This window comes from Symphodus melops (assembly GCF_947650265.1).
Source record: "Symphodus melops genome assembly, chromosome: 18".
Lineage (NCBI taxonomy): Eukaryota > Metazoa > Chordata > Actinopteri > Labriformes > Labridae > Symphodus > Symphodus melops.
Window position 1 is genome coordinate 11916149 of NC_136708.1, and position 27286 is coordinate 11943434.

General features: G+C 43.5%; 1 protein-coding gene across 1 annotated transcript in view; it reads right to left on the reverse strand.

Moving 5' to 3' along the window:
- The window catches only part of LOC306839827 (cytoplasmic dynein 1 intermediate chain 1-like), a 28516-nt gene extending 2036 nt beyond the window's left edge, over positions 1–26480 (reverse strand). Inside the window, exons 1-10 of the mRNA XM_079368740.1 lie at positions 26361–26480; positions 24986–25157; positions 23421–23520; positions 23191–23316; positions 12444–12590; positions 10592–10705; positions 10327–10460; positions 9750–9894; positions 4236–4376; positions 1601–1726 (exon numbers count right to left, since the gene is read on the reverse strand). Coding sequence (XP_079224866.1) covers positions 1601–1726; positions 4236–4376; positions 9750–9894; positions 10327–10460; positions 10592–10705; positions 12444–12590; positions 23191–23316; positions 23421–23520; positions 24986–25157; positions 26361–26430 — 1275 coding nt within the window. The 5' untranslated portion in view covers positions 26431–26480. The remainder of the gene's footprint in view (positions 1–1600; positions 1727–4235; positions 4377–9749; positions 9895–10326; positions 10461–10591; positions 10706–12443; positions 12591–23190; positions 23317–23420; positions 23521–24985; positions 25158–26360) is intronic.
- Between the last annotated feature and the right edge of the window lie 806 nt (positions 26481–27286).

The following is a 27286-nucleotide window of genomic DNA, read 5'->3' on the forward strand; positions in this document are numbered from 1 at the left end:
GCACTGTGGAAGTCAGAATGAGTGGGACAGAAGCCGCGGCCGCCACCCAAGCTGTCTGCAACCGCTTTGCGTGGCCAGGCTGTAATTAAACAGGAACCAGGAGGAGGGAGGCAGCCATTTTGAACACCCCCCTTAGAGCTAGCCACAGCGGGGGGCTCAGCCAGGAACTCATGTATATGCCGCTCTGACTTCAGCTTTAGCCTAATTTGAAAAGAATACAAGAAGCTCAAATGTCAGAGAAACAATGTGGGATTTTGTGGAGCTGTGCGTTTAAAAGCAGCGGGTCCAAAACGTTTATAAGTCATGGAGCAGCGGGAAGCCCCCGACCCTGATCTGCTGGAGCTCTGTCTCATGAGAGGATTCTGAAAGACTTGTGTTATTTGTACTTTAGAGCAAAAGTCAATAAAAGAACAAATACATCTTGCTGATAAATCACCAAAGCTAAATTGTAACAAGTTATATAAAACTGAAATCGAAGTCTTTTTTAACTCTGATTTCCTGGAGCTGCTCAAGGGTCTTTTATTCGCATGCTGTTCCTAATTTTAGCAATGTGGGGGAATTTGTAGAGAAGTAAACCCACACCCACACACACACACAGTACACAATCTCACACACACACACACACACACGTCCTTAAGATCATAAAACCGTCAACCCCGCTCACTTTTATTGATGACCCTTTGTTACCATCAACGCCACCAGCTCAAACGTACCGCACTCCAGAGAGATGCTAAAATTAGCCGAGGGGCTAGGCTAACATGCCCTCCCATTGGGGAATCTAACCAGAGCCCTCTGAGCATCAGAGAACATACAGATGCAGGCAGGGTGGTTGGCCGCTTTGTGGTGATGGTAGAGTCATGTGGAGGCTATTTTACAGGGACATGAAGCAGGGAGGGACAAAAATCAAACACATACATTCATGGCGATGCTGACAGTTGGGTAAACATACAGAGCTGAAGGACTTAAAATGATCGGTTGTGGTGAATGTGGGGGTTTTACTGTTATAGTACCAGTCTTTCAGTAAAGTCAGTGGAGCAAATATACATTAAACACTGCAATGGTAGTGCATGTGTAAACATATTTTACATGATGTGTCTATTCACAGCACTTGTTCTTTCTTCTTGACACAAAATCAGCAAAGACAGAGATATCACTGACGAGTTGTGACGGATGCACCGGCAGCTCCAACATCCATCACTAAAGTCTACTCGAGAGCTACTATAATATCTACAATGCAATAAATTCTGGCCGTCGTCCTTCACTCAGGCTATTGGCACCTCGAGGGTAATTAAATCCTGATTGTCTGTAAATGAAACCAGCGAGAAACACCAGCTGCGTGCATCACAGCTCGCACAGTGAATCCATCACCCAACATTCTTCTCACCACATCAAACCGCCAAAATATTAACATTCAACGTGGCACAGTGATTTTAAAACGTGACAGAATGGATCTGTAGTGATGAAAACAACGCCTGAGAGAAGGAGCGCTCACTCTGCCCTGATTTCTGAAGACAAAGACAAGGATCGTAGTCTCTCTTTTCCCCCCACATCTAACGATTGGTAAACATCTTCATTACGAGCACACAGTTATTATCTGTACCTCGCCAGTATCGTATATCCAGACGCGACCCTCTGAGTCGCCCACCGCCACCTCCTTCCCTCCTGACGACCAGCGGACTCGGTTGAGTGCCGATGCTCCCTCAATGGTCACACTGGCAGTCGGTACCTGGTGGACGAAAACAATGAAAACAAATCCAATGTGTTATTCATTCAAATGGACTGCATATAAATCAATAGATTTGACATGTACATATAACGGAGTAAAGTCCTGATTTGGAATGATCTCTACAGAACCAACTGCATGTTTTTCACAGTTCACTCTGAATAAGTTCAAATATAACCTGACATCCTTCATAAAATCCTCTGAAACATCCATAACAATAACTTCTCCGTGACAGCTGATCACGTGACATTTTCAATGTTCCTCATTTGTAGTACAACCTCCTGAGTCTGAATGATAGTTAAAGTTAAAAAACACTTCCAATATCTAATATTGTGCTTTTTTCAATTTCTGAAATAAAAATGTACATTTAGAGAATGTCTCCAAAGTGTCTTAACATTTAAAGGCGCTAATGCCGTTTAAGCTAAAAAGTTTTTTAAATGCAGAGCTTCATCCAAACAATCTGGAGGATCATCACACATGTCCGTCTCATTAAGAATTTCTTCCTCTGCAGTGGACTCACACAAGGACTTTATAATAAGGAATAAGGAACTGTATAATAAGTGCATCTTGTTTGCTGTTGTGGCCAATGCTCTTTTTAGAAAACAGCAGCGCTCATGTTGCACCTTTTAAAAAACCTAAAACCATCTGCAGTGTTTCCATAAACTGTTCCTGACATGTGGCGGGCGAGTCTGACACATGTCACCAGTGGAGACAGAGGCCTTGGCATCATGTCGCCTCACACACACGGAGCTTCTGCGTATTTAAAGCAGTGCTAACCACAGACTGACTGCCATTAGCCTGCTAGCTTCCCTCGCTCCGCCCGAGTGGATCTGAACTGAGCGCTTTAAATTGGCTGTGTATGCGTGTGTCTGTGAGTGTGTGTTTGCTGGAAATGAGAACCAGGCGAGCGGCACTGCTCCGTTAGTGTCGTTATGACTGTGTGTTTTTAACATGATGGCAACAATGGAAGTCTGTTGCTATTAGACAGACTGTGTAGGAGTGAATGTGTGTTGTATGTGTTCAGAACATCCGTTTGTGTGTGTGTGTGTGTGTGTGTGTGTGTGTGTGTGTGTGTGTGTGTGTGTGTGTGTGTGTGTCGGAGCAAATGTTTCTCATAAAGCACATTGTTAGCAGAGTTAGGCTGTCCATAATGAACTCTTCCTCCGTCGCTGAAAAGGCTGCTGTTGAGAGAATCATGGGAATCTTGTCATGTGTGCTGCAGAGGGAAGAAGCTCCCGATGAGATCAATGAGGGATCGAGTCACAGTTCAAACGAGAGCAGAGGAGAGAGATTTTATGAGACACGACAACTGAGATGTAACATCAAATCCCCGGAGTTGTTGGAGATGTGAATTTCATGAGGACAGCCAGAGAGGCCTGCCAGAAAAAAAGAGAAGGAGAAGAGTGAAAGAGCATTATGGGAAACGAAGGAGAGCATCTTATGCTGACTGGTATTTAGGTTGAAGGCACTGAGTGTTGTCTCCATGGAAACCAAGAGTGAAGGAGAATGAAGGATCCTTTTATCTGTACTCTTAGCTGAGTGATCAAAGGTTTGGTACTCACTTTCAGACATGTAAAAAAAAAAAGTATAATTTCAGACGCAGACTTTCTGAAGATTTTTGACCAAACTGAAACTTTTAAAGTTTTAGGAACGTACGTCTCCTCTTTCAATAATAACACAGAGGCACCGACGAGCTCAGAACTTTTCATTCGCAGCACACAAACGCTTCATGCAAGTGCTCACGAGCGCACTGCCAGCACTTTTTTACTCAAAAAAAAAGAAAAAAAAAAGCTAGCTGGATACGGTATCAAACATAAAAAATACACTTTGTAGCTTCTTTCCTGAGACGTTGAGGTATTTCTTCTATTAACAATAAGCTGTTGTAAGCGGTTCCCTCAAGTATTGTTTTGTGTCATTTCTTACAATTCAGGCAAAATACGTATTTTTAAAAAATTTTTCATTCCACATAATAAATTGTGTTAAATGAAGTTGAGCGGTAAGATGCTCTTCCCTGCCGTGGCCTCCGATGCCCTCTTCTTTAAAAATAAATCTCCCCTCACAGCACTGAGAAACTGTCTCATTTCATTATTTTAATCTTCAGCATGAGACTGCAGACTGAGGTCTCCAGCACATGTGTGCGCCTCACTGATGGGACATAGTGTGGGAGGCGGATGAGAGGAGGTGGCGGGGTCCTGAGGTTGCCTGAAAAGTTGGACAGAGGTTGCAGGAATGTTAGCGGGACACATCTGGGTGGGGAGATGTCGCTGAGTGTGATTTAAAGCCAGCACTGCTGGAAACGCCCGTGGGGGAATCTTGAGTTCTGTGTGTGCGTGTGTGTCGGCGCACTGAGGGATGTGGAGGAGCTGGTGGTGGTTGCGTTGGGAAGGAGTAGATAAAGTCTTGGGTGTTTGGATGTGCGGTTCAGGGACGAGGCCCAACGACAGGCAGCAGCAGACACACAGGGAGACGACGCAGAGAGCATGTTCTTTGTGACCTATTTCCATGCACATACCTCTGTGTCGTTGTTGAGGTTCCACAGGTCTAAGCGGCCCATGCCGTCTACGGCGGCGAACATCGCAGGGTGCACAGGCGACCACATGACGTCATACACATAGTCTGCGTTGTCCTCGAACGAGTATAGAGGCTTATTGTGCTGAAAGAAAGACAAATTAAGATATGGTGTGAGAGAGAGAGTTAGAGATTATAGCAGATGACACACTAGAGATAGAGAGAGAGAGAGAGAGAGAGAGAGAGAAGGAATGGAGAGAGGGAGTGAGAGAGCTTCAGACAGAGTGGCGCTGCCTCAGCCTTGGGGCCTGTCTGGGTGCAGAGCCTAATTAAAAAGCCTTGCACATTCACACAGCACCATAAAACCGCTGGGAGAGATGAAAGGGAGGGCCCCTCCACAAGGTGTACTGTAACCTCAACACAACAGCTGTCTGAGAGAGAGAGACAGAGAGAGACAGAGAGAGACAGAGAGAGAGAGAGAGAGAGACAGAGGAAGGGAAGACATGAGAGGAACAGGAAGGGTGGAGAACGGACAAAACACTGGACACAAGCGTCTGTGTGTTCGTGTGTGTTTGTTCGAGGATTCCACTGATGGACTTTTAAAGCTCTGTCGTGATTTCAGTATGAAAGAGTCAAAAAGTTATTGAAGAAAACCATATGAGCTGAAATGTGTCTTTCAATGCAAACAAATATGACGATAAGATAAATCACAAAAATGTTCAGGTTTCAAATGTTGCACACACAGCTCCGTGCTGGATGATCTGTTTGATGATGATGATGATGATGATGATGATGATGATGATGATGATGATGTCATTTGAAGATGCCTTAAACACATCCTCGACAGTTTCTTTTTTTAAATGTCTCTCGTTGGCTAAAATAGGTTCAAACTCCAATAAAACTGTGGATAATCTTACACGGTGACATGATATCAATGTAGAAAATCAATTGGCCTCAAACACGGCCTTTAAAAAAGATCAACATGAATCCTGCACGTATTTTAGAGTCTGGTCAGGAGGGACAGAGTTGAAGTCTTTGTGCGATTGTGTGTGTGGCACGTCTTTTGGTCTTGTTCGAGGGCTCTGAATTTGTGGAGCTTTGACCTGACTTTATCGATGCAGCCAATGGTTGAAGACTTCTGCTTTTAGGCTGCAATTAAAGATGGAGGATAAATACAAGAAGTGTGGGAAAGTGGCTTAATACAAATTTATGTGTGTGTGTGTGTGTGTGTGTGTCTCAGAGCTGCTGTTAGGATTCCAGAGGCTTACAAACTGCATTCCTGACAGGTAGAGAAGGAGGGGCGGAGGAGAGGAGACAGGTTGGCTGGAGGAGCAAATGAAGGAATGCAGTCCCCCCTCTCTCTCTCTCTCTCTCTCTCTCTCATTCTTTCTTTTTCTCCATCACCTTTACTCTCTCACTCCGCGGTAGTTTTTAAAAGGCTGTGAGACCTGCACACAGATAGCAGGGCACACACACACACACACACACACACACACACACACACACACACACACAAACAAACAGCCGAACCAATTTCAAGCCTCGATTGAACCTGTTTTCGAGACGGCGGGTGACAGCAGAGGTCATTTTACTTCATCACACAGGTTCAGCATTCGATCAGCTGGACCGTTCCTGTTTATCTTTTCTTTCTCTCACTCTCTCCTTGTTTTTGTCCCTAGTTATAACTCGTACTCTTTCTTATCCACTAATCCTCTAGCTTTTGAATTTTTCTTTTACCAAAATGTTTTTGGTTTTTTTGTGTTAATCTGCCTCGATGGATGATCACCTCTGATGCAATTTTAAGCTCGCTTTTAAAAATATAGTTCTATAAGCCAGAAAACAATCACAGATGAGAGGCCCTGATTTATCTAGTGATCTTCCAAAATTCAAACTACTGTTTTACTGTAGTCTCTCCATAATCTAGCGCTCTTAAATGAGGCGATTTTGGTCAATAATCTGCAGAAACAAGTCTGAGAGTAATCTTAAAATGAAGCTTAATCCTCACGGCGCCACGAGTACAGAGACTGCTCGTCATTATCTTTCCTGTGCTGAGGATCTGGCAAGCTTTAGCAGGTCTGAACTGTAAATCATCACGTGAACCGTAAACAAGGAGTAACATCGCACATCAATGCCGGTTCATTTAATGCAAGCAGATCAGAAAAGCTTTCAATTTACTGATCGCAATGTATGACAACATCGATCGTTGTCATCGTCTTCAACATTCGACTTCAGTTTGTTCATGACACCTGTTTCTTTAACTGTTTCCATCCAGCAGCCTCGTACATGACGACAAGCGGGCAGAAAAGAGCCTGATCATACTGACCAAACAATGTTACGTCACGGACTCCCCTCAGGAGTAAGTGAGCAGTGTGGGGAGAGTTTGGGATCCACGGAGAGAGCACAGGCTACAAATGAGCCAAGCTGTTACAAAACCGGGCGCAGAAACTCGACGACCTGACCTGACCTGACCTGAGAACTGTAGAAATGTGGCCTCACAGCACATTTTACAAGTTTACAATTCAAATGTGGAATCATGTATTTGTTGTTCTTTGTTCCTTGATGTATATTTGACAGATCGTTTTAAATGGGCCAAACACTTAATCTTCTGTTTCTGAATTACATTGAGTTAAAACCATATTTCGGCAGACTTTGTGATATCAGGAAATATCAAAAGAAACTCTACTGTATGTTAATCTATTGATGAAACCTGAGCAGCTTTACATCCCGCGTTAAATAATGTAAAAATTTAAGATTTTTTTTTTGGTAACTTTAAGGTCCTTGTCTTGAAGTGTCACCCACACTGGTCCAACCATCTTTCCTCTGTAAGTCGTGTGGTTCCTCTGGTTCCTTCAGCTTGAAATCTTCAATCAAGAATATAAGAACCACTCACTGATATGACAGAGTTTATTTAATGAGTCACAAGCTAAGTAACAGAAACCTTCCCCTCGAGATAAAACCATTTTCACTTATCTGATCTATTACCAGCACTCTGTAACAATCCTCTTCTGGCCTTTCATTCAATCACACTGGACTGAATACGCTTCATCCAATCACTTAGGAGATTTTGGTTTTGCACTTCAAGAGGGTGAGATATGTCAAGTCATGCACGTTCATAAACCCACTCCCAGATGTCGCGACGTCTTCACCCTCTGGCCCACTCTGAATGTTTTCACTAACCGCAGTCTTTGCACCGCTGAGTATGAAAACATCAGCAGACGTCTGTACGACACCTTTTTTCTTTTTTTTCTTCTTTCCAGAAGCGTGAGGGCAAACGTGTGTGCGAACGCAAAAACCTGTGTGTCGGGTCGGAGGCAGTCCTCGAGGGGATTTTAGGTAAACAAAGGCAGCTTGCTGAAGGTGCACAAGAGGTGTGAACACGTCCATCCAAACACACTCAGGTGTTCAGCCTGCCAACACACAAACATGGGTTATATGGGATGAGAGACAGACGCACATTCCTGCGGTGCCCCTCAAAGGAAAAAGGAATTCCCCAAATCCTGAAAAATAAAACAGTCCTCTGATGAAAAGTCCACAGAAATGTGTTTTAATATGTGTCAGTCTTCACACAAGACTCATGTTTGACCGGCTGCAGGCACACGTGAGACACATTTATCAGAGTTTTTACAGCCAAGCATGTAAACTGTAACTGGATCCTGCATAAAGCTGCAGTATTACCCAACATGCATTATGTATTTTTCTCCTACTGAAATAGTCCACCTTTGATTTTTGGCTGTTTGCTGTTCGAGGGCTGCTCATGCTGATCCCTCTGTCCTTTAAAGTTAGTATCACCTCTACCATCAACCATGACACGTTTCCTCTTCCTGTGTTCGCATCCACTGGAGCGATCTTCATTTCAACTCAAAACAATAAGCGCAACGTTGAAATAGTCTTTCAATCACGTTTTAGCACACCGCAAATGTACCTGGGAATAAATCCATAGTGTGACAGCCGCTCTCTGCAAAACTTTCTTTGAGTACAATGACTAACTTTTTCTATTCTCCAGCACCCACTTTCCTCCACTGAAATGCTGCCAAATAGAAAGCATCCCATTGGTTTGAAAGGGGAACAAAAGCCTGGAGTGGACGAGGTCACAAAACATAAAGGAGGAGGAGCGCTCGCCCTGAGAGAGAGAGAGAGAGAGAGAGAGAGAGAGAGAGAGAGAGAGAGAGAGAGAGAGAGAGAGAGAGAGAGAGAGAGAGAGAGAGAGAGAGAGAGAGAGAGAGAGAGAGAGGAGAGAGAGAGAGAGAGAGAGAGAGAGAGGAGAGAGAGGAGAGAGAGAGAGAGAGAGAGAGAGAGAGAGAGAGAGAGAGAGAGAGTCTGGGTAAGAGTAACTGAGTGAGTCAAACTTCTGACATTAATGATGTTTCTAATCTTAAAAACAAAAAAAAGCAGCTGAAACTGAATTTTTGGTCTGATTTAACGACAGAAGGTATCCACTGAAGTCACTCTCCACTGACCACGCCCACTCAAGTTGGGCAGAGGGGAAAACCATCCTGCAACAAGGCTGCCTTCAACAGGGAAAATATAAAACAGGAGTCAAAAAAATGATTTTATTCATACAGACAGAATTTATTGCCACAGGCTTTTCCCTGGAAGTCAAACCGTATGAATTCTGAGAAGGAAGCCAGGAAGACAACAAGACGCCAAAGTGGAAACCAGGCAGTTAGATTTGTTTCATACGAAACGTACCGTGCTGTTTAGTAGTCCATGTTATCACCGTTGGACATGCCGCCACTTTGCAGCTTGCTAACTTAGAAGCAACTTGAAGTAATTGGTCAACCAGGAAGAAGGTTCAATAGTAGCGAGCTCAAAAGGGAGAGTGTTGCAACCTGCCAGTCGGACAAACTGAATCGTCCTCGGTGTTTGTATATTGGGACAAAGACAGCAGTCCGATCAACGTGCTAGTAAACGGTACGGTTCCCAAACACCTATTTTAACACACAACCTCAGCGGAGGATCTATACTGCCCACGGAGAACATTGTACTGCTTTCTGCTACTCATTGAGCATGACTTCAGTGACGCATCTATATCACTGGGTTGAGACCTCCTTAGAGATGATTCTGTGTCTTCAAGTGACAGTTTTTCTTTATTTAAATGTGAGGCAGTTGTGCCCTAAACTTGGACTGGCAGTAAAATCCTCCACTTGGTTGTGTTGTGTTGGCTATATAGACGTAGACAGTATTGTCTATATTATTAGTACATCTTAAAGGGGGCAGATCACAGCAAGCCGGGAAGACTACATTTAGGTCAAAAATAACCATCCGTACAGTTTCCACACACCTAGTGATAGAACTTATATATGCACGCGCACACACACACACACACACACACACACACACACACACACACACAAGAAATAAAGAGAGAACCTGATTTCCAAAGAGTTGCTCACCTCCAGCACTCAGCTTTCTCTCTCTCGCTCACCCACTCTCTGACACATTTTCTCTCTCTCAATACAACCTCTCAGGGTCCACAATCAACCCCCCACACATCCCCCTTACCTCTTAAACCACATACCTTTGTGCTCCAGAGTTTGACGGTCCAGTCGAAGGAGGAAGTGATGAAGAGGTGGGAAAAGTCAACGGTGCCCACAGCGCTGTGGCAGCTGACGCCCGTCACCGGTCCCTGGTGGCCCTCGAACATCTCACAGATACCGGCCTTACTGAGAGGACAACACAGAGGTGGGGGTACACATAACTTATTCAGTCAGCTCTGCAATGGAGAAATGTTCTAAACTTGTTCGCGTGCAAAACGGTGAAGTCCAAAGTGGAACTACAGCACAGCACGGACGCTTTGTTTAAAGTGAAACCATCAACTAACTTTAAAAGGAGCAAAAACGATCAACTCCGAGACGCTTTCATTCTTTTAAAAGACACGACAAAAAACACTTTGTACAAAATGTCAATAGATGTGTGTGCTGACGACATCAATGTAACATTTTTTTGCAGAAGGATCTTACTGTGATGTTGTACTTTTTTTTATTATAAAAGCTATAAATCATAAAGCATTTTTTTTTACAAGGCGAAGACGAACGAGTGATCCTGCACGGGTTTGACTATAATGTTTTGCTTCCACGTGTTTTTAGTTCACCCACCTGCCATGTCTGGATGCAGTATACACAGTGCCCTCCTCACTGCCAACCACATAGTTGTTAACGTCCCCCGTGGGGAAAGCCATGCCTGTCACCGCCACAGGTTTGGATTTATTGTACACCAGCTCCATGGTCTCCTACACACACACACACACACACACACAAGAGGAGGAAGCTTGAATGTTTAGATGAAAAAAAAACACACATGTTATCCCAGAGAAATATACCCCGGGAACTCAACACTGCCATGTTGAGTGGTGTTGTGTACCTGTGGCTGAGAGAGCATGTCCAGACTCCAGGAGCACATCCTGCCGTCTGTCGACACCGTGATCAGGTTGTTGGCGTTCTGGGTGCCTACCACGTTCACGCAGTACACGGGATGCTACACGCACGCACGCACACACACAACACACACACACAAAGACTGTATTTGAGATCAAAATTCAAGAGATGGCCGAAGCACTGGTGTATGAAGGAGTACAGGAAGCTGTACGTCAGTAAAAGTAAAAATACCTTACCAAACAACTTTGATAGAAATCTGTCTGTGAATGCATCACATTAAAGCCGTGTGATCACAAAGTTACTTCAGGCTGAGGGTTAAACGTCAGCCCAACTTCTTACCCTCAGCCTACGACTGTCTTGCAAATATCACAAGAGTCAATGTTTTATGTTTTTTTTTTTTTTTGCAGGGACATGAATGCTGTGACGTCTCTCCTCTGCTGCAGTCCCTTGTGTTGGAGAGTGCACAGTGCTGAGAGAGAAATGAGAGAGCGGCAAAGCTTAACTGACGTGAGCGGAGCAGGGGGAGACCGCCGGGGAAAATAACGAGTAACTAAGAATCTCGTGGAAATGTATTGCAGCAATAGTTCCGATTTTTCTATTGGTTGACAAACGATTTAAGAAACAATTGTGTACCATGAAGTAACATTGTTTATACATTTATAAAAGCACATGGCTTAAACATGGTTTTAACGTGCAGATGATGATAAAATTCTACCTTCAGACAAATGACATCATTGGATAATTTATGGAACAGCAGCTCACATGCCACCCTGCAGTGTGACGCACACTTTAGTGCAAACCCACAGCAGTATGTGAAAGCATGAAGTCATTAAGATCTGTGTAATGAGCAGCACAAAGAAGCTGTTCACTTATCTACAGGCCGCTCAGAGAGGATGAGAACGATGACCCCATTATTAGAGTGTAAGTGTACATAAATGAATGGTATGTAGACGTGTGTGTGTGTGTGTGTGTGTGTCTGCAGCCTTCTATAGCTATGCTTACAGCGGCCCCCTGGATATCGCTGTTTCCAGTACGCTCAAATCAAGTGTATGCATACAAGTCTGTTTGTGAGTGTTTGTTTGTGTTTGAGTGTGTGTGTGTGTGTGTGTTTATGTTTGTGTTTTTTGTGCGTGCGAATTTGCCTATGCGTGTGTGTTGATGTGGTTTTAACACATACATTAGATTACTTTCCTAATTCTTATGTAAAGCCCGACAGGAAAGAGAGGATATTCCATCAGAGCTTATTTCTAACCACCAAACATTTTCATCCATCATGAAGCCTTTTTTTTTTTTTTTGACTTTACATAATCTGTCAAATGATTTTTTTGTCTTCGTAATCATAGTTCACATTAAAAGACTTCATTAAGAAAGAAAAAATAGGGTGAAAAATGTGTTCAAGTTCTTGGATACCATGACAATATCATAAAATCTTTCTGATTCCACAAACTGAACAACATTGGGAACTTTTTTCGTAATTATATAAAAATAAGTAAAGTGAAGGAGCTGGAGTTAGCAAGTAACTCCTTTTTTTTTTTTTTAACAATAACTGATTGACTAATGGATTAATGATTATATTAACTGATTGGTTTTCTTTTGATGAGCTTATTTCTGAAATCATATTTCAGTGTTACAGAACAACCAAGGGCAAGAAAGAAATTAAATGAAATGCAAATCACAGAAAAATATCATTTAATTTACAATCATTGAATGTATTTTTTTTGTAAGTCTGTCACAGTGAAAAAATGTCCACGTTTGTGCTGCCACATCATCTATGATTGCTTTGAGTCACTGTGCTGGTTTTGAACTGTGTGTCAGACTGGTATTGGAGACATCCTTACAGTGTGTGCGGCAGCAGATAGAGGAGTCCTCTGGACGGGGGTCCGACGGTGACTGCGGTTGTCCCAGAGGACGATCTGTCCCGAGTAAGTCCCTCCCACCACCAGGTTGGGATGAAACCTTGCAAAGCCCACAGACACTACAGGAGACTGAGACATGGAAAGAGAGAAGAGAGGGAGGATGAGATAACAGATTCACTGCGTTTCATTCTGGTGTGACTATATTTTATAGGAGCACTTCTACAAGAGCTATGTTGTCATGAACCAACAGAGCAAGGAACAGATCTTTTTTTTTTTATGATTAAGAGATTAAGACAGTGAGAAAATAGCAAAAACAAAGAGTGACCTTAAACAGTAACGCTAGACCGAGCATTAACAGGAGTGAGTGATCAAGGCTGCGTGATGGGTGGCAGACATGAGGAGATAGACGGAGATGGAAGATGATGAGTTCGGTTTTGGTGAGGGTCCGCTGAGGAGAGGAGAGAGGGGTGACGCTAGGGCGGAGACCAGACAAAGAGGGGAATTGTAGTCCTCTTTCCACCAGCCGTTTCACATTACAGCATCAAAACCCCAGCAGCCACTGGAGCGCTCACTGTAGCCTCCATCATGACAAGCGCACCCTTGAACTCCTTCCCTCCCCGATGCCATGTTTATTGAGTTTTGGTTCCTCCTCAGTGCTCGTCCCATATGGGCCTCAGCGTGCAGCAGCGAGCCTTCCCTGACCCACAGCCACTAAAAGCATCTGTTGCTACGAAAACGCTGCAGGGGGGTAAGTGGTCTTACACGTTGACAAATTTACCCCTTCATTGTAGTGAAGCAGCAAAAATAAATTAGATACATGACAGGGCCGAGAGAGCATTAAACAAGAAGCTCACAGGCACGCATCCCAATTAAAAACAGCCATACTGCATTGTTGCCCAACACACTCGTAGATTTTGTTTGACAAGTTTGAGAGTTCCTGAAAACAGCACGTTAGGTCTGACATGATGTTAAAGCAAAGTTATTCATCATTTCTGTCCAACATAGATCCCTGTATTAACAGAGCATTCATTGTAAGATGTTACTGAATGAATCAAAGGAACAATAGGTGAGATATCTATCAGATGAACTCATGAAATGACCTTATTGTATCATCACAGATTCAGGAAACATGTTATGTGTCAGTGCTGGGATTTCTGACAACAATGCAGCAGCCAGTATCTCCTCCCTCTATGTTTTGATTGCGGTCTACAGTGTATATTTGTTTTGACCAAAGAGAGGAGATGTCTTTTAAAGCACCCCACATGGCTGTTTTAGACGCCCCTCGGTTTGCCACACAAGTATGAGACCAGTTATCAAGGCAAACTACCCGACCTAAAAAACTGTTTTTTTTCCCCCGATAAAGCTCCAATACCAGAAATGTGGTAAAACAGGATGAATACTGGAGAAACTTGGAGAGAGGTTAGAACACATAAAGATTTCAAGAACGATGCAGAGCTGGCTAAACACTGACGTTACAGAGTTACGTACAGTAGTGCTATTTTCAAATGTTTCTTTACATTGCAAACGTTGTAAATATTTGATGGCTTAAATGCTGCTCTTCTACATGTAACTGATGGTTCAACAGACAATAATATTAGAGTTCTTGTTCACATCACACAAATGCTCTTTACACAAGTCACTATTGTGCCAATATGCAGTGTGATCATAGTGATTTCAGGGAGCAGTTGTTATCACTCCAACAAGTGACTATGGGAGTTTCTGTTTAGGGAATGCATCCATGGTGGCCCGAATAGTACAGGTACTTTTATTTTCCATCTCTGTATAACATTCCTGTTTAATATTATTCTTGACCTCAGTGTACAAACTATCTCATTTAAAACAATGATACCTAAAGGTGTTATCACAGCATGAAACAAAAACTGTTCAAAGTCCCACTTGTTCCTGCTCACAGAAGATTCATAAGAAAAGCATACTGATGCCAAACAACCTACAAGCTCATAATGATAAAACAATTTTCTTTGTTTTCCAACCTCCCCCCCAACCCCAGTTCTACAGCCAAACCATGTGTGAACCAGCCAAATCCAAAACCCCAGTACATTTCAAAAAGAGAGCAATAAACAAACCAGAGGAAAAGAAAACACTGCACACTCTTTCTCCGTCACGGCCTCGAGACAAACTGCTTCAGATGTCCAGACTTTAAATAACCTTTGGTGGTTAAAAAACAAGATTCAAAAACTAACTTACAAACAACATTCAACTGCCCAACAAACCCTGGGATAGATAAACACATTTGTTTCCATATGTGTTTGACAGCCTAAGATTGTAACTCATATACTAACGTGCACATGCACGAGTCTGCCTTCAACTTGACTACTTGAAGTGTCACAGACCTTTGTGATGACCTTTACACTCTGTGGTTGTCTGACGGTCTGCTGTTTGAGGTCTGTTTGTCATTCATCACACTCCATAATGAAACGTAATCCTGCCCTGTCTGTAACCTCTGCACTCAAACATCCATGAAATAGTATGATATGAAGAGAAAATGAACAAGTCTTCAAAAAGAAGTGAAACTCATTTGATATTTGAAAGTGAAAGAAAAGCAATGGTGAAACAGCTCGGATAATATCAAAGAGCAAACAGTTAAAAGTAAAAATGTGTCATTTAGATAAAAACACATGATTAGGGCTGTCAAATTATTTCAATTTTGTTCATGATTTTAAACTGAAATTTAATAGTTAATTTAATTTTGAATCAAATGTTTTATATACATCGTTTTACTCAAAAAAAGTGTTTTTCTTATGCTTTCACTTTGTATTTTTGTACTGTCTTAAACTGAGGTTACTTTACTTCTGTTTGAATAAAATGCTTTTATTTTGAAGGAGCACATAACGACGAGTCGCTGTAGACCTAAGACTTCACACAAGCACAAACACGTTCAAACTGTTCTCTTTAAATTCATGACAAAAGCCTTCATGCCTTTTTATGTCACATATCCACAGGCACAAGACGGACACAAATAGAAAACATCCCTCTCCTCTCAGCTCTCTTGTCATTCTTCCACCAGTTATCACCCTAAGTAAACATGAGTATTGACAAAGAGAGTCTAAATCAAATCAAGAGCCGCCTTTATTCGCTCCATATGTTAGTTTAATTCCTAAAGCCCTATCAGTGTCCCCATCTTAAGGGGAAAAATCCTGACTAAACTCTGAATAGCCTCTTTGAGAAACCACAGGTTATGCCATCATCCTGCTAATGTACTGTCAGGCTTAGTGAAAGAGCTACTGAAAATTAGCTCGACTTTGTCCCCGTTGTGCACTTTGAGGCGCCTGCCAGCAGCGACTTGGATTTAACATGAAAGCAGATCAGCAGTTTTCCCGTAATGCTTCTTATCAAACGTCACATCGGCACATATGTTTTGGAGTTATGTGCCTTTTAAAATGAACTGTTTGTCATTCGGTGCTGAAATAAGACCAATTTGTCCCACACTATAAAGACGTTTATGATTTAAGCTTAAAGGGAATTGCTTGACACTCTTCAGCACGTTTTCAATTTGAATGTCATGTATCAAATTAATGAGTGAGATTAGAGCTGAATTATGGAGGGCTTGATTATGTTACAGCTGCATTTCTGTAGTCTTTTTTTCCGTCTTCTTTATTTTTTATTATTAATTCATGAGTCTTTGCCGTCGAGACTCAAATCCTGCTTTTGCATCTGCCAGAGGAAATGTATTTCATAATGTACAAACAACATGGCTGTATAACACATTTCATGTGCAGAGCTTCAACTTTGAATCAAAGAAAAAGTTTTAACATATCTGGCTGAGATTATAGAAGAAGATTTATTACGAGATAATTCTAACTTTAGCTAAGAGCTAAAACTGTAATGGGCTATAACCTACTCATTTCTGGAGAACACAAACGTGACTTTATCAATCTGCTACTACTCCACTGGTTTCGAAGTCTGGCCCTATGTATCAAAAGATTTTTTAACTGAACTACCGGTAACCATAATCCTGACAAGTTTATGGTCACAGTAATTCAATCCACTCATGGTCCCATTGAAGGACTACCACACAACAAAGACAAGTATGCTTCAGCTGAAGCTGCCTTTGATGGAGGAGTCTCTTCCAGGGTAACTCCTCAAACAGGCAGAATCTTTGCACACATTTCTGTATGTGAGTGTTTGAGGCTATTCAAGTATATCTTTGTAGGCAATACATCACATGAGGGTCCGTTATACTCAGTGTCCCTTTTTCTGACCACATGACATGGTGTGTATTCAACCCGTTGTTAAAATGAAGCCACTACTGGCTCCAACACAAACAAACAAACAAATAAACATGTATGGGTCAGCCTTAATCAATGGCCACATCAAGGTTTTAGAAAAGGGAGGCCCCAAACCAATGGGGTCCAATGCACACTTCTTTCATTAAGAAGAGATTACGCTTCTCCGTCTCCGTGAGCAGCAGCAGTCTGTTGTTCGCTGTAGCTCCGGTTATTGTAGCGTTCACATCATAAATACGGATTCATCTGCAGTCAAAACAAGATCCTCTTCATTCAAGATTTGTAACTCGGAGCATACCAGTCATACTAGCGCCCCATCTGACACCTGTCTAAATAACACCTCAACAACTCTGGTGTCTGCAACACTCCCGCTGTGCTTGCACCTCCATATCAGGACTGACTGGATACCAAGCCTGACATTTCATTTCCAAAGGCAGAGTGTCTCTGGGCATGGTTCTCATCCCACATGCAGAGCAGGTCAGACACCTGCTAAGTCATCTCCTTCCAGTCCAGACGGAGAGGGTGTGGAGATTGACAGCTAACGGAAGAAAAAGCAGCGGAGGAAGTCGCTTCGGTATATTGGGCATGAAATAAATGTTGGAAGTTTTAAAGGAAGACCGCCTCACAGTCGGAACTTTTCATTTCTTTTTCATTAGGCAGGTCCTGTATGTTTGTATGTGTGTGTGTGTGTGTGACAGCGGGAGAAACTCTCACACACACACACACACACACACACACACACACACACACACACCCACACACACACACACACAAAGTATTATCTACTATATCTCAGACAGGCTCAAAAGGCTAAGTGCTTCTGGCAGCCCTTATTATATTAATGGGAAGTGTTCTGTAGAGGATAATACACACATGGTAGGCCGTGATGAAAGATGGCACCCAGCGAGGGATTAGGGAGGTTCGGAGGACTGACAGAGAGCGAAAGAAAGCAAGAGAGAGGCGAACACTCCCTTCTTTGTTGCCTCCTCCTTTCTCTCGTTCTTACCTCAGGCAACAAACTGTTGCTTAAGTTGGCGAGGGAAGGAGAAATGGAGTAGAATGGTGAGAAGGAAAAGAAGGGGGGGGGGGGTGGGGGGGGGGGGGCTGATAATAGGGCACACCAGACAGAATATCATCCCAAGTAGATCCACGCTCCACTCCTCCTCTCCCCCCTTCAACCACCCCCTCCCCAATCCTTACTCACCGCACTCATCTGTTTTCCACTCTGCCTTATCAGGACCAGATGGATCTGACTGTCTTCCCTCGCATCCCCACTTCTCAAACCCCCCCCCCCCCCCCCCCCCCCCCCCCCCCACTCCTCCCAACCACCTTTCTCCTCCCTCTCTCCCCCTGGCTTTGCTCGTTTATGACACCCCACGGATTTTGTCACTCTGTGGTCTCTGGCAAGGAGAGAGAAATACCGAGCCGAGTCTCCATTTCATCAGGCAAAGAATGAGGGTTTGCCGGGGCGAAGGCATGAGGAGGGGACACAAACAGGCCTTTCTCTGCCTCCTAGAGCTCCTTCCCCCTTTATTTTCCATATCTTGTTTGTTTGCTTGGCTCATATTTTCACGTTTCTTCTGGTTTGTGGCTTTAATATTGGATTTATGCTGTGAATTCTTGTCACCTCAACCATACAGTGCTCTAATGTATACTATTCTGACCTAGAACCTTTGGGTTGAGATGAAATAAGTTACTCCCTCGGTATATTTTTCAAACAACTTTACATCGATCCCATTTCGTAGGATTCCACAGGGACTCAGCAAAAGTTTTAGAAAATGAAAACGCGTGCGCTGGTTTGGCTCAGTTGTCCGTCACACTAACCGCTGCAGGTTAAACCTTCCATCCTGACACTATTTTGTGCACTTCATCCCCCCAATCTCTTCTTCAATATTTCTTTTCTATCTTCATACATCTTTTTTTTACAGATAGCGTTTTGAGAAATAAGTTTGTCTGACGAGAGCTGGTGCCCGCTGACGTCTCGAGGTGACGACACCAGAAGAAGACACGTGGAAGAAGCGGCCCTGCACAAACAGTTCACACCAAAAACGACAACTGAACTGTTGGAATTCAACAAACACAATGAGGATCAATCACAGAGTCAGGTTGGTTGATACTTGATAATTTTTTAATAATCTCTGAGAAAAGAGATTTAAAACGCTTTAATTTCTCCTCTGCAGCAGCTAATATTGATTCACTATAATTTGTTAGAAACACCTCGCTTTGACGGCAACAGACTCGTATCCAATGAGTTGACCTTGACGACCCCTCTTAGCACAGAGTCACTGTGATTGGCTGCTTAAGTTTCGGACTGATTGGTTTGATTGATGTAGCTACAATCCACAGCAACCGTTCTCTCCACCTAAATCGCTCTAACTTACCGCACTCTCCCTCCCACTCCTCCTCTTCTCTCTTGCTTCGCTTCTCTTACTCAAACTTTCTGGAAGCGCCAACAGTCTCGGGACCAAAGCAAGGCAGCGAGATATTAATGAAAATATGACTGAGTCCAATGGGATATGACAGTAGCGGCGGGGGTTGTTACAGGGAGGCGTGCGGTTGGAGGGGTTCAGCAGAGGTTTCAAGTCAAACAGGCCCTTTAATGTGGTGTGACTTTGCCCACTTGAGAGGCTGGTGTGAAGTTACAAGATTGGACCCAACTGGGACGGGGTGATGATGGGTCCAACTGCTAGGACGGGCGTGATGAGGAGAGGCACGCTCAACTGCCTGCCTGGCTGAAGCAGGATCCACGGCAGCGGCAGAGGCTTTCCCTAAAGGACAAAGCTGAGCCACACACTGATGAATCACCCACTCCCCCCCGTTTAACAGAGCAATGGCTTCAAAAGTGAGGTCACAAAACTGCCACAAGCCCTTAACAGGACTCAAACTGACATACTGTCCATTTTGAAAAAGCACTTATTAAATAGCAAAGAAAATGTTGGTTTTGTTTGGTGTATCTCTAAAGAACAAAAACAAACCTGCATAATAAAACATCTGAATAATCGCTGAATGAAAAACAGCCAAAGATAACAAAGAATATGCATTAATTCGTTTATAAACCTGTATTTATGAAGGAAGAGTTCATGATCATGTAGATCATAAAACACACCAAACTGGACAATTTACTCATAAGATGTCACCTGATCTTATTTGTATTTTTATTCTTAAATTTGATTGCATTGCAATATTTATTTATGGGACAATTTGTGCAATAACATTTTCCATCCTTATATGCACTGTGTGCATACTAGTGTACATACTGTTTATACAGACTTACATTGTTAGGCTACTGGCATTTCAACTGTTCCTTTTTCTGATGCATATTTTTATACTAGCTCTTGATTATTGTTTTCGATGCATATTTTTTTTGTACACTTATATTTGTATCTATTTTAATTTTTTGCACTGTGTAATTTTCTTCTGCTATCCTGCTTTGCTGCTGTAACACTGTCAATTTCTCCGCTTGCGAGATGAATAAAGGATTATCTTATCTTATCTTATGTTACTTATGAAGATACACTTTGAATTAAAACAAATGGCCTGGATAGAAACACAGTCAAATAAATCATTAACATCATTCTAAAAATAAGAATCAACTGTAATGAACCAGTGACCAGTATCCCTGAGTATAGTTTATGACAAACAAATATTCATAAATAGCTGAATGACTTGTGAAAAGCTGGAAAAGGAGAAGATGTGGAACATTTCATGCCTAACTTTCACATTTTATTTTTCCACAAGGGAACAGTATCTGTCAAACCAGGAGCTGTCTGTCACACTGCCTCGTTTGGAGCAATGTTACAACACTGCAGCATATTGCCAACAATGCTAGTGCACAATCCTCAGATTGCACATGCCTGAAGTCAGACACAATAGGACTCCTCCCAAAGTGAAACCAACACCAGCCTTCAGTTGTCTACCTTCCCACACGCCAAAAAAACACAAAAAAACCTTTAAATACACGATAGCTAATTCTTCTTGAAGACGTTATGGTGAAGCGTGCAATGTAAATAGACAAGATATTTATTATTCAATGCAATTTGATGTTTTCTATTCGGGGTCAAAATGCATCTCCAAAAATTTACAAATATCTATTTTATACTGTACAATGTACATTTTTCTTTTCTTTTTTTTAGTAACATGTTTTCTTTGCTGAAACCGTTCTTTAAACTGCACACAGGCAAGAAAAGTAGAAGTGTGACCTGACCAAAACCCCATCTGAAATATGAAGCTCACTATAAGCCATCCTTATACAATAAAGCCCCTGCTGAAGCAGACTCTAACCACAAACCCCCAACCCTCCAATATCGACCAATCCCTGTCATTCTTTTGTATCCTACACACACAGAGACACACACACACACACACACAGACACACACAGACACACGCACACACACACACACAGACACACACAGACACACACACACACAGACACACACACACGTACACACACAGAGACACACACACGTACACACACAGAGAGACACACACAGCTAACTCTCTATTAGGAAAGGCAGTGGTCGTGTTTATTAAAGTTAACATAGAGAAACAAAAATGGCTGAAATGAAGATAAACTTAACTGCTACCTGACCCCAACAACGGTGACCTCTGACCTGTGTGTGTGTGTGTTTGTCCAGTGTTACCAGCTAATAAAGACTCAAGGGTGACGAAGCATCTCCAGCTTGTTCTTTTGTTACTCGAGCTTGTGAAAAGAAACAGGACAAAGTCGGGCTGGGCGATCTATTGACTGTTTAAGATACATCAATATATTTTTATATATATATAGGGTCACACATATCCTCTGTAGAGCTTCCAGTTCATTCAGTTAAGGAATATGGAGATATGAGTTCATATCAAGCAGACGAGGTAAAGACAGTGACAGGAAGAGGCGCTGTGGTTTGGAGGTTTTAATGGCAGAACATGCTGGCACGTAAAAAATCCATCCGATCCACGGCTAAATAGAGAGACACCACTGCGCTGGAAAAAAGAAAGAAAGAGCAAGAAACATGTCTCTCCTCCTATGCTCTCATCTAACCACTCCTGCAATCCTTTCATCCAAATCCAGCAATGTCAGGAGAAGTCATGGCTGATTCAAAATGACTCGCAACTTCTTGCTTCTCTCTCTTCCCACTCGACTTACTTCCTATCTCCACTTTATCCCGCACTCTTTACGCGAGTGATCGATTTCTTCACCTCCTCTCATTGGCTCCTCACTCTCTCCGTCGTTCACTCTTCTTTCTCCCCTCATGGAAAGACCATGGCATGGGGGGGGGGGGGCACACACTTGGGGAGTTTCTGCTCTTTCCCAGTTGCTCTTCTGTCTCGTCTCCATCTGATATCACTTCATCCGATGCACATCATCCCAGTAAACACTCAATGCAGGTAATTCTCAGGGTTCGAACTGTATAACTGTCTTGCATTGAAACGTAAATCCAAAATGTCCTCAATGAAACACTGATAATTGACAGGATCCACATTGTTCATGCAGTCCGATGCACCGTACACGTGTAAATCGACTGAACGCTACAGCTGAAAGACGCATCGCTGTAACCGATCTGTAAATCCACAGGGATTTCAGCGGCAGCATCAATTATTACGGTGTAGTGAAAGAATGGAGTGCTGACAAAAACCCATTATGGAGCTCGACTTGTATCGTAAGCTTAGTTTAAACATATCAAAATATTTCTGCATGCAAATGTGTTTTCTGTTTGGGGAACGAGAAACAGATCGATGCCTCTCTTCTTTTTTTTTTTTTTTGACTGTTCGATTTCGTTTGTGACATTCGAAGCGGTCTCACTGAGCCACGGATCCCGTTCGAGGTGTATTTCTGTTCCTTCACAGGGACGTGTGAGTTAGACTTGTCAAAGATTGTGAAACGCAGCACTGCCGACAGTCATCCACGTGGGTGGGCTAACGCACACATGTGGCAGCGTCGGATTAGGAAGCGGTAGGCCACATCATATTACTACCAAGACGTCTCTGTATGGCCTCGCCTGTCTCATGGGAGCCGGGAAGCCCTCACACCCAATCCTTCCATCCCCACTCTCTCCTCCTCTCCCTCCCTCCAACATGTTCTCCATGTCACTTGCTATTAGCATCACGCCCATCAATGGGTTTCTTTCCCACCAAAACTTGAGATTCTTGCATTTAAAGTAGCCTACTGTGGCAGACCTCAGCTATGATCCAATCTAGAGGGTCAAGCGGATACATTCGGAGCAGCCTTTCATTTCCCTCACCTTCAGCCTTTATTCGTCTGTCCCAAAGGTGCAGTTACAGGGTACAAAAGAGGAACAAGCTGTTAACGGGTGGCTTGGACGAGAGCAGAAGAATGACGCGTTCAAGTCTGAGATACAAGGTGTTTCATCGAGGGTGTTTTTTTTGTTTTGTTTTGTTTCTAAGTCATACTTGAGGTCAGTCTTACAACTTGCAGCATCTCATTCCATGGCTGTTTAAATAAGTATGATGCTTTTTTTTAAGGACCACATACCTGACAGTGAAAGATGTACTCTGGTGTGGCTTTCTTAAATTTGATGTTCCATACAAGGGCAACACCATCCGGTTCATGTGGAGCATCTTCATTGTTGTTGTACGAGGCAACCAGCAACTCGGGATACTGAAGAGAAAAAGATCCCAATCACAACAAGTTTGGGGAAAGTATAGTAATAAAAAAGTAATAAAATCTTCTTTATGCTTTGTTTGAATTTGAGCAGGGATCACCTGAGGAGACCAGTCCAGGCAGGTGATCACACGATGTTTTGACCAGTGTTCATCATAGAAGAGTCTGCTGAAGGAGAGGCTGGAGCCGCTGCCCAAGTCTCTGGGAGATGACAGTGGAGGTAAGGGTCAGGGGTTACGTTCAGACTTTAAAACCACAGTTTTGCTCAGCTTGAAAAGTTACAGCGTAAAACTAAAAATAAAAATAGGACCTGTCAAGAAAGCCTGCATGGGTCGAAGGATCACAGCAAAAAGGGAGATTCAAAGAGGATTTTTAGAGTCTTATCCAAAGTGAGCAGGGGTAAAAGGTAAATGGAGTACAGTTTGTAGAGCACTTTTACACTCACACCTAGTCCAAGTAAAGCTGTCACCAGTATTTACTAATCCATTCATACACTCATCTGTCGCCTCCATCAAAGCAGCTGGATTGCTCCTGTTTGTTGCCCAGAACAGTCTTAATCAGTTGACTCTAATTCCTGATTCAAAGAAGAAATATCTTTGACTGACTCTCGAAAAACTTATTTTATTTCATATCACGAGAGTTTAAACAAATCTGAAAGATAAAACTGTGACAATGATCAAGCCAAGAGTAGTCTTTAAGAACGTATGTTCCTTGTTTTAAGTGTTCTCTTATTGGCTGTTATCCATATAACCGTCTTTTCTGACGTCTGATGACTCACACTGCACTCGGCGGCGGTTACTCGTTTTCTGACCAATGAGAAAACGTGTCGGAGCGTACGAGCCAATCAAACTCATCTCTATGTTATGTCCCGCCTTCGAGCTCGTTATCGGTTCTGTCCCGTTTCAGAGGGAAACGTGTCAGGCCAGTGATATTCTGTCGAAGTTCCGTTGCATGGAGACAAGGAGATTAAAAAAAGTCCATCTCCCTCCGACCACAGGCGTGACGCCTGCTCAAGCAGACTCTTCAATATTTGGAGAACCTTAGTCTGAAGGCTTCACTTCTGATAGCAGGACAGTTCTTTCAGACCTCCTCATTTCGTGTTCCAGCTATTTGGTATGAAACGGACATGATACGTATCAGGAATACACATTATGTCTTTAAAGAGGAGAATAAAATAGTTACAGTTAATCTCGCATATCAAATCCGTTTTCCCCTCAAACACGTATCATTGTCGCTTATTTCTACAGACAACATCTGTCAGACTGTACATGAACTAATGCAGGGTGTTGTGTTTGAAAATGTTACGGTTTTTGTATCGTTGTGTCTCGTCAGGCTGGCTGTGAAACATCTCCTTTTTTTTCACACAGAGTAGGGTGTGGTGCCTCATCTCAATAGTTTGGGGAGAAGAAGGTGAAGGAAACTCGAAATGTTAAGATTCCCAGTTACAATGCAGGGTCATGTGAGGTTAACGAATGAGGACTGTTTGCTTCCCCCGAGTGTGACATCAACTGGAAGAAATGTATTTTGAAGAACAAAGGAGCCCCTAGAGTGACACAGTGGGCATGAGTCAGTACATTTCTTAGTTTGAGGCATCCAAGTAAACGCTCACATGTGCGCTTACATCCAAAACAGGCTTTCATCCCCTCCCTTCCTCCTCCCTGCTCACCCCTCTTTGTCCTCCAGGTCCCTGCCGCTGTAGTCGAAGAAGATGTTGCCGTCTTCCGCCAGGGCTCTCTCCATCACCCTGATGCTGCAGTCGAAGAAGTTCTGAAAGTCCGAGGAGTGCAGGATCTGCTGCCTCTCCTCCTCTGTCAGCTCCCTCAGCGTGGGAAACGAGCCTATCAGAGGGCACAAATGCACACAGTGTCGATAGATACACAGGCAGGAGAGGAGCCAAGACACGTGTTTAGAATGTGAAGAACAAATCTTCAAATTCAGACCAATCGTCGCAAACGTTGCAAATTCAGCAAGTTCCCCTGGATGAGAAGCGGGAGCTCCCTTTTTGGTCTTTTGGCTTGAGCGTTTCATTAAAACGAGAAATTCAAAGAACTGTGTTACCATACCGTTCTATATTTCTAATAACACGAAAAACACCCTTAAACATAATTAAGGGTTCACCTGCATCTCAGAGTAACATTCACGTCATCTGTATCAAAACCAGAATCCCACGCAGCACCTAACAAGCTCCAAACAGAAAAGCTAATGCACCTTTTAATAAAGACGACAGTAAAAAAAAAAACTTCATAAACAAGAGAAAAACAAAGCCCTCTGAGCGGCCCGCCTCCCTTTGAACGTAATGGCTGCACAGCACGTCGCCCACTTTTGAAGTCACTGTCCCCAAGCGCATGAAGCAATTTTACCCACGCGAGCACGCACAGACACACACTCACATATCGGCCTCCATCCTGCCTCTTGACTTTGATCCCCCCCCCCCACACACATCCCTTTGTGTTTGTTACGAGTTGTCAGAAAAGACCCCGTGAATCGAGTGGCAGAGATCAAAGGCCAGACCTTCTAATAGGCTGGGATGGAGAGGAGACGGATCGTGAGTTGTGTGTTCGTATACGTGTGCGCCTGAGTCTCACTCCGCGTACACACGCGTCTGAATATTGAACACGTCTGTCCAGCTGCCGTTTCTGCCGTGCACGCACGCACGCACACACTTCGTCGGTCCTCTCCACTTTGAAGTGTGGTCACGGGGTCGAGTGACAGGTTTTTAATCAGGCCTGACCCTCACATGCCATGGAGCTGATATGCCAGACCCGCCTTAACCCCCCCCCCACCCCACCCTTTCATCTGATACACCCACTGACTGGAAGAAGGGCGTCACACACAAGCGACAGAGTCTCGTGACACTTTGACAAACAACGTGCGAAGTTCAGAGTTACAGAAAGGCAACTTGTCTTTGCTCGCAGTGAAGAATTTTCCTCCAGTAGATCGAAGAACACAAACCTGAATGAGTTTGTGTGATTTAGGGAGGATTTCATGCTGAAAAAAAGGATGACCCGTTTTACTTCTCGCAATCATCCACGCATACATACCGTCTTTGGTTTCCCTGTTCTCATCTTCATCCTGCTGCTCCGACTCAGGGCCTGGTTTGGCCTCCATCATTTCCTCATCCTCTTCCTCCTCCTCTACTGAAAGAGAGCGCACTCATGTTAATCAACAGCTGTTCCAATTTTCCTCGACCTCCTGCTGTGCACTACCTTCTCTCTCCCCCCCCCCCCCCCCCCCCAACTCCTTAGCAAAATAATCATTCACAGACAAGCACCGGTACACCTGACTCACTGACATTTGGTCCGAATGGGTTTCATTTACATACACACGTGCTTGTACTTGTGCTCCTTATAGAAAACAGCAAAGCGTAGCACATACAAGTTTCAGTATTTTCATTACTCTTGCACATGCATATTAAGTGCAGTAAATCACAGGAAACAAGTCCTTGTTCTTACAAGTGTTTGAGCTGTAACAAGGTCCACATGTGGAGACGTACAAGTCGCTGCGCCCGCGTGCACACACACACACACACACACACACAGCAGGAAATGTCAAGTTGCATGCACTCTCCTCTTTTAATGTCACCTTTGACCCTGAGTCAAAAAGATCCAATGCTGTGTGGGGGAAAAGGGGATTCCCTCTGCATTCCCGCCAATCAGGCTCTGCAATTACGCCTGACTCTACAGGATTTATTGAAGTGTGTGCAGTGACTGTTTTCCTTGGTAGGAGGTGGGGTTCAAGTCTGAAGGGTTACTGTCAACATAGGCACCTGCTTGTCAGCTACTGCCCACCCCCATTCCCCCCAAAAAAACTGCCTGCCACCCTTCAGGGTATGTGTTGGTAACCCTCGCTAACCTCTCCTCCCCATACTGCTGCCCCCTCCCTCCAGACACAGATGCAGTCAAGGGGGGGGGGGGGGGGGGGGGGACTCTCAAAAGACCCCTCTACCACCTCTGACACCGTGACAGGC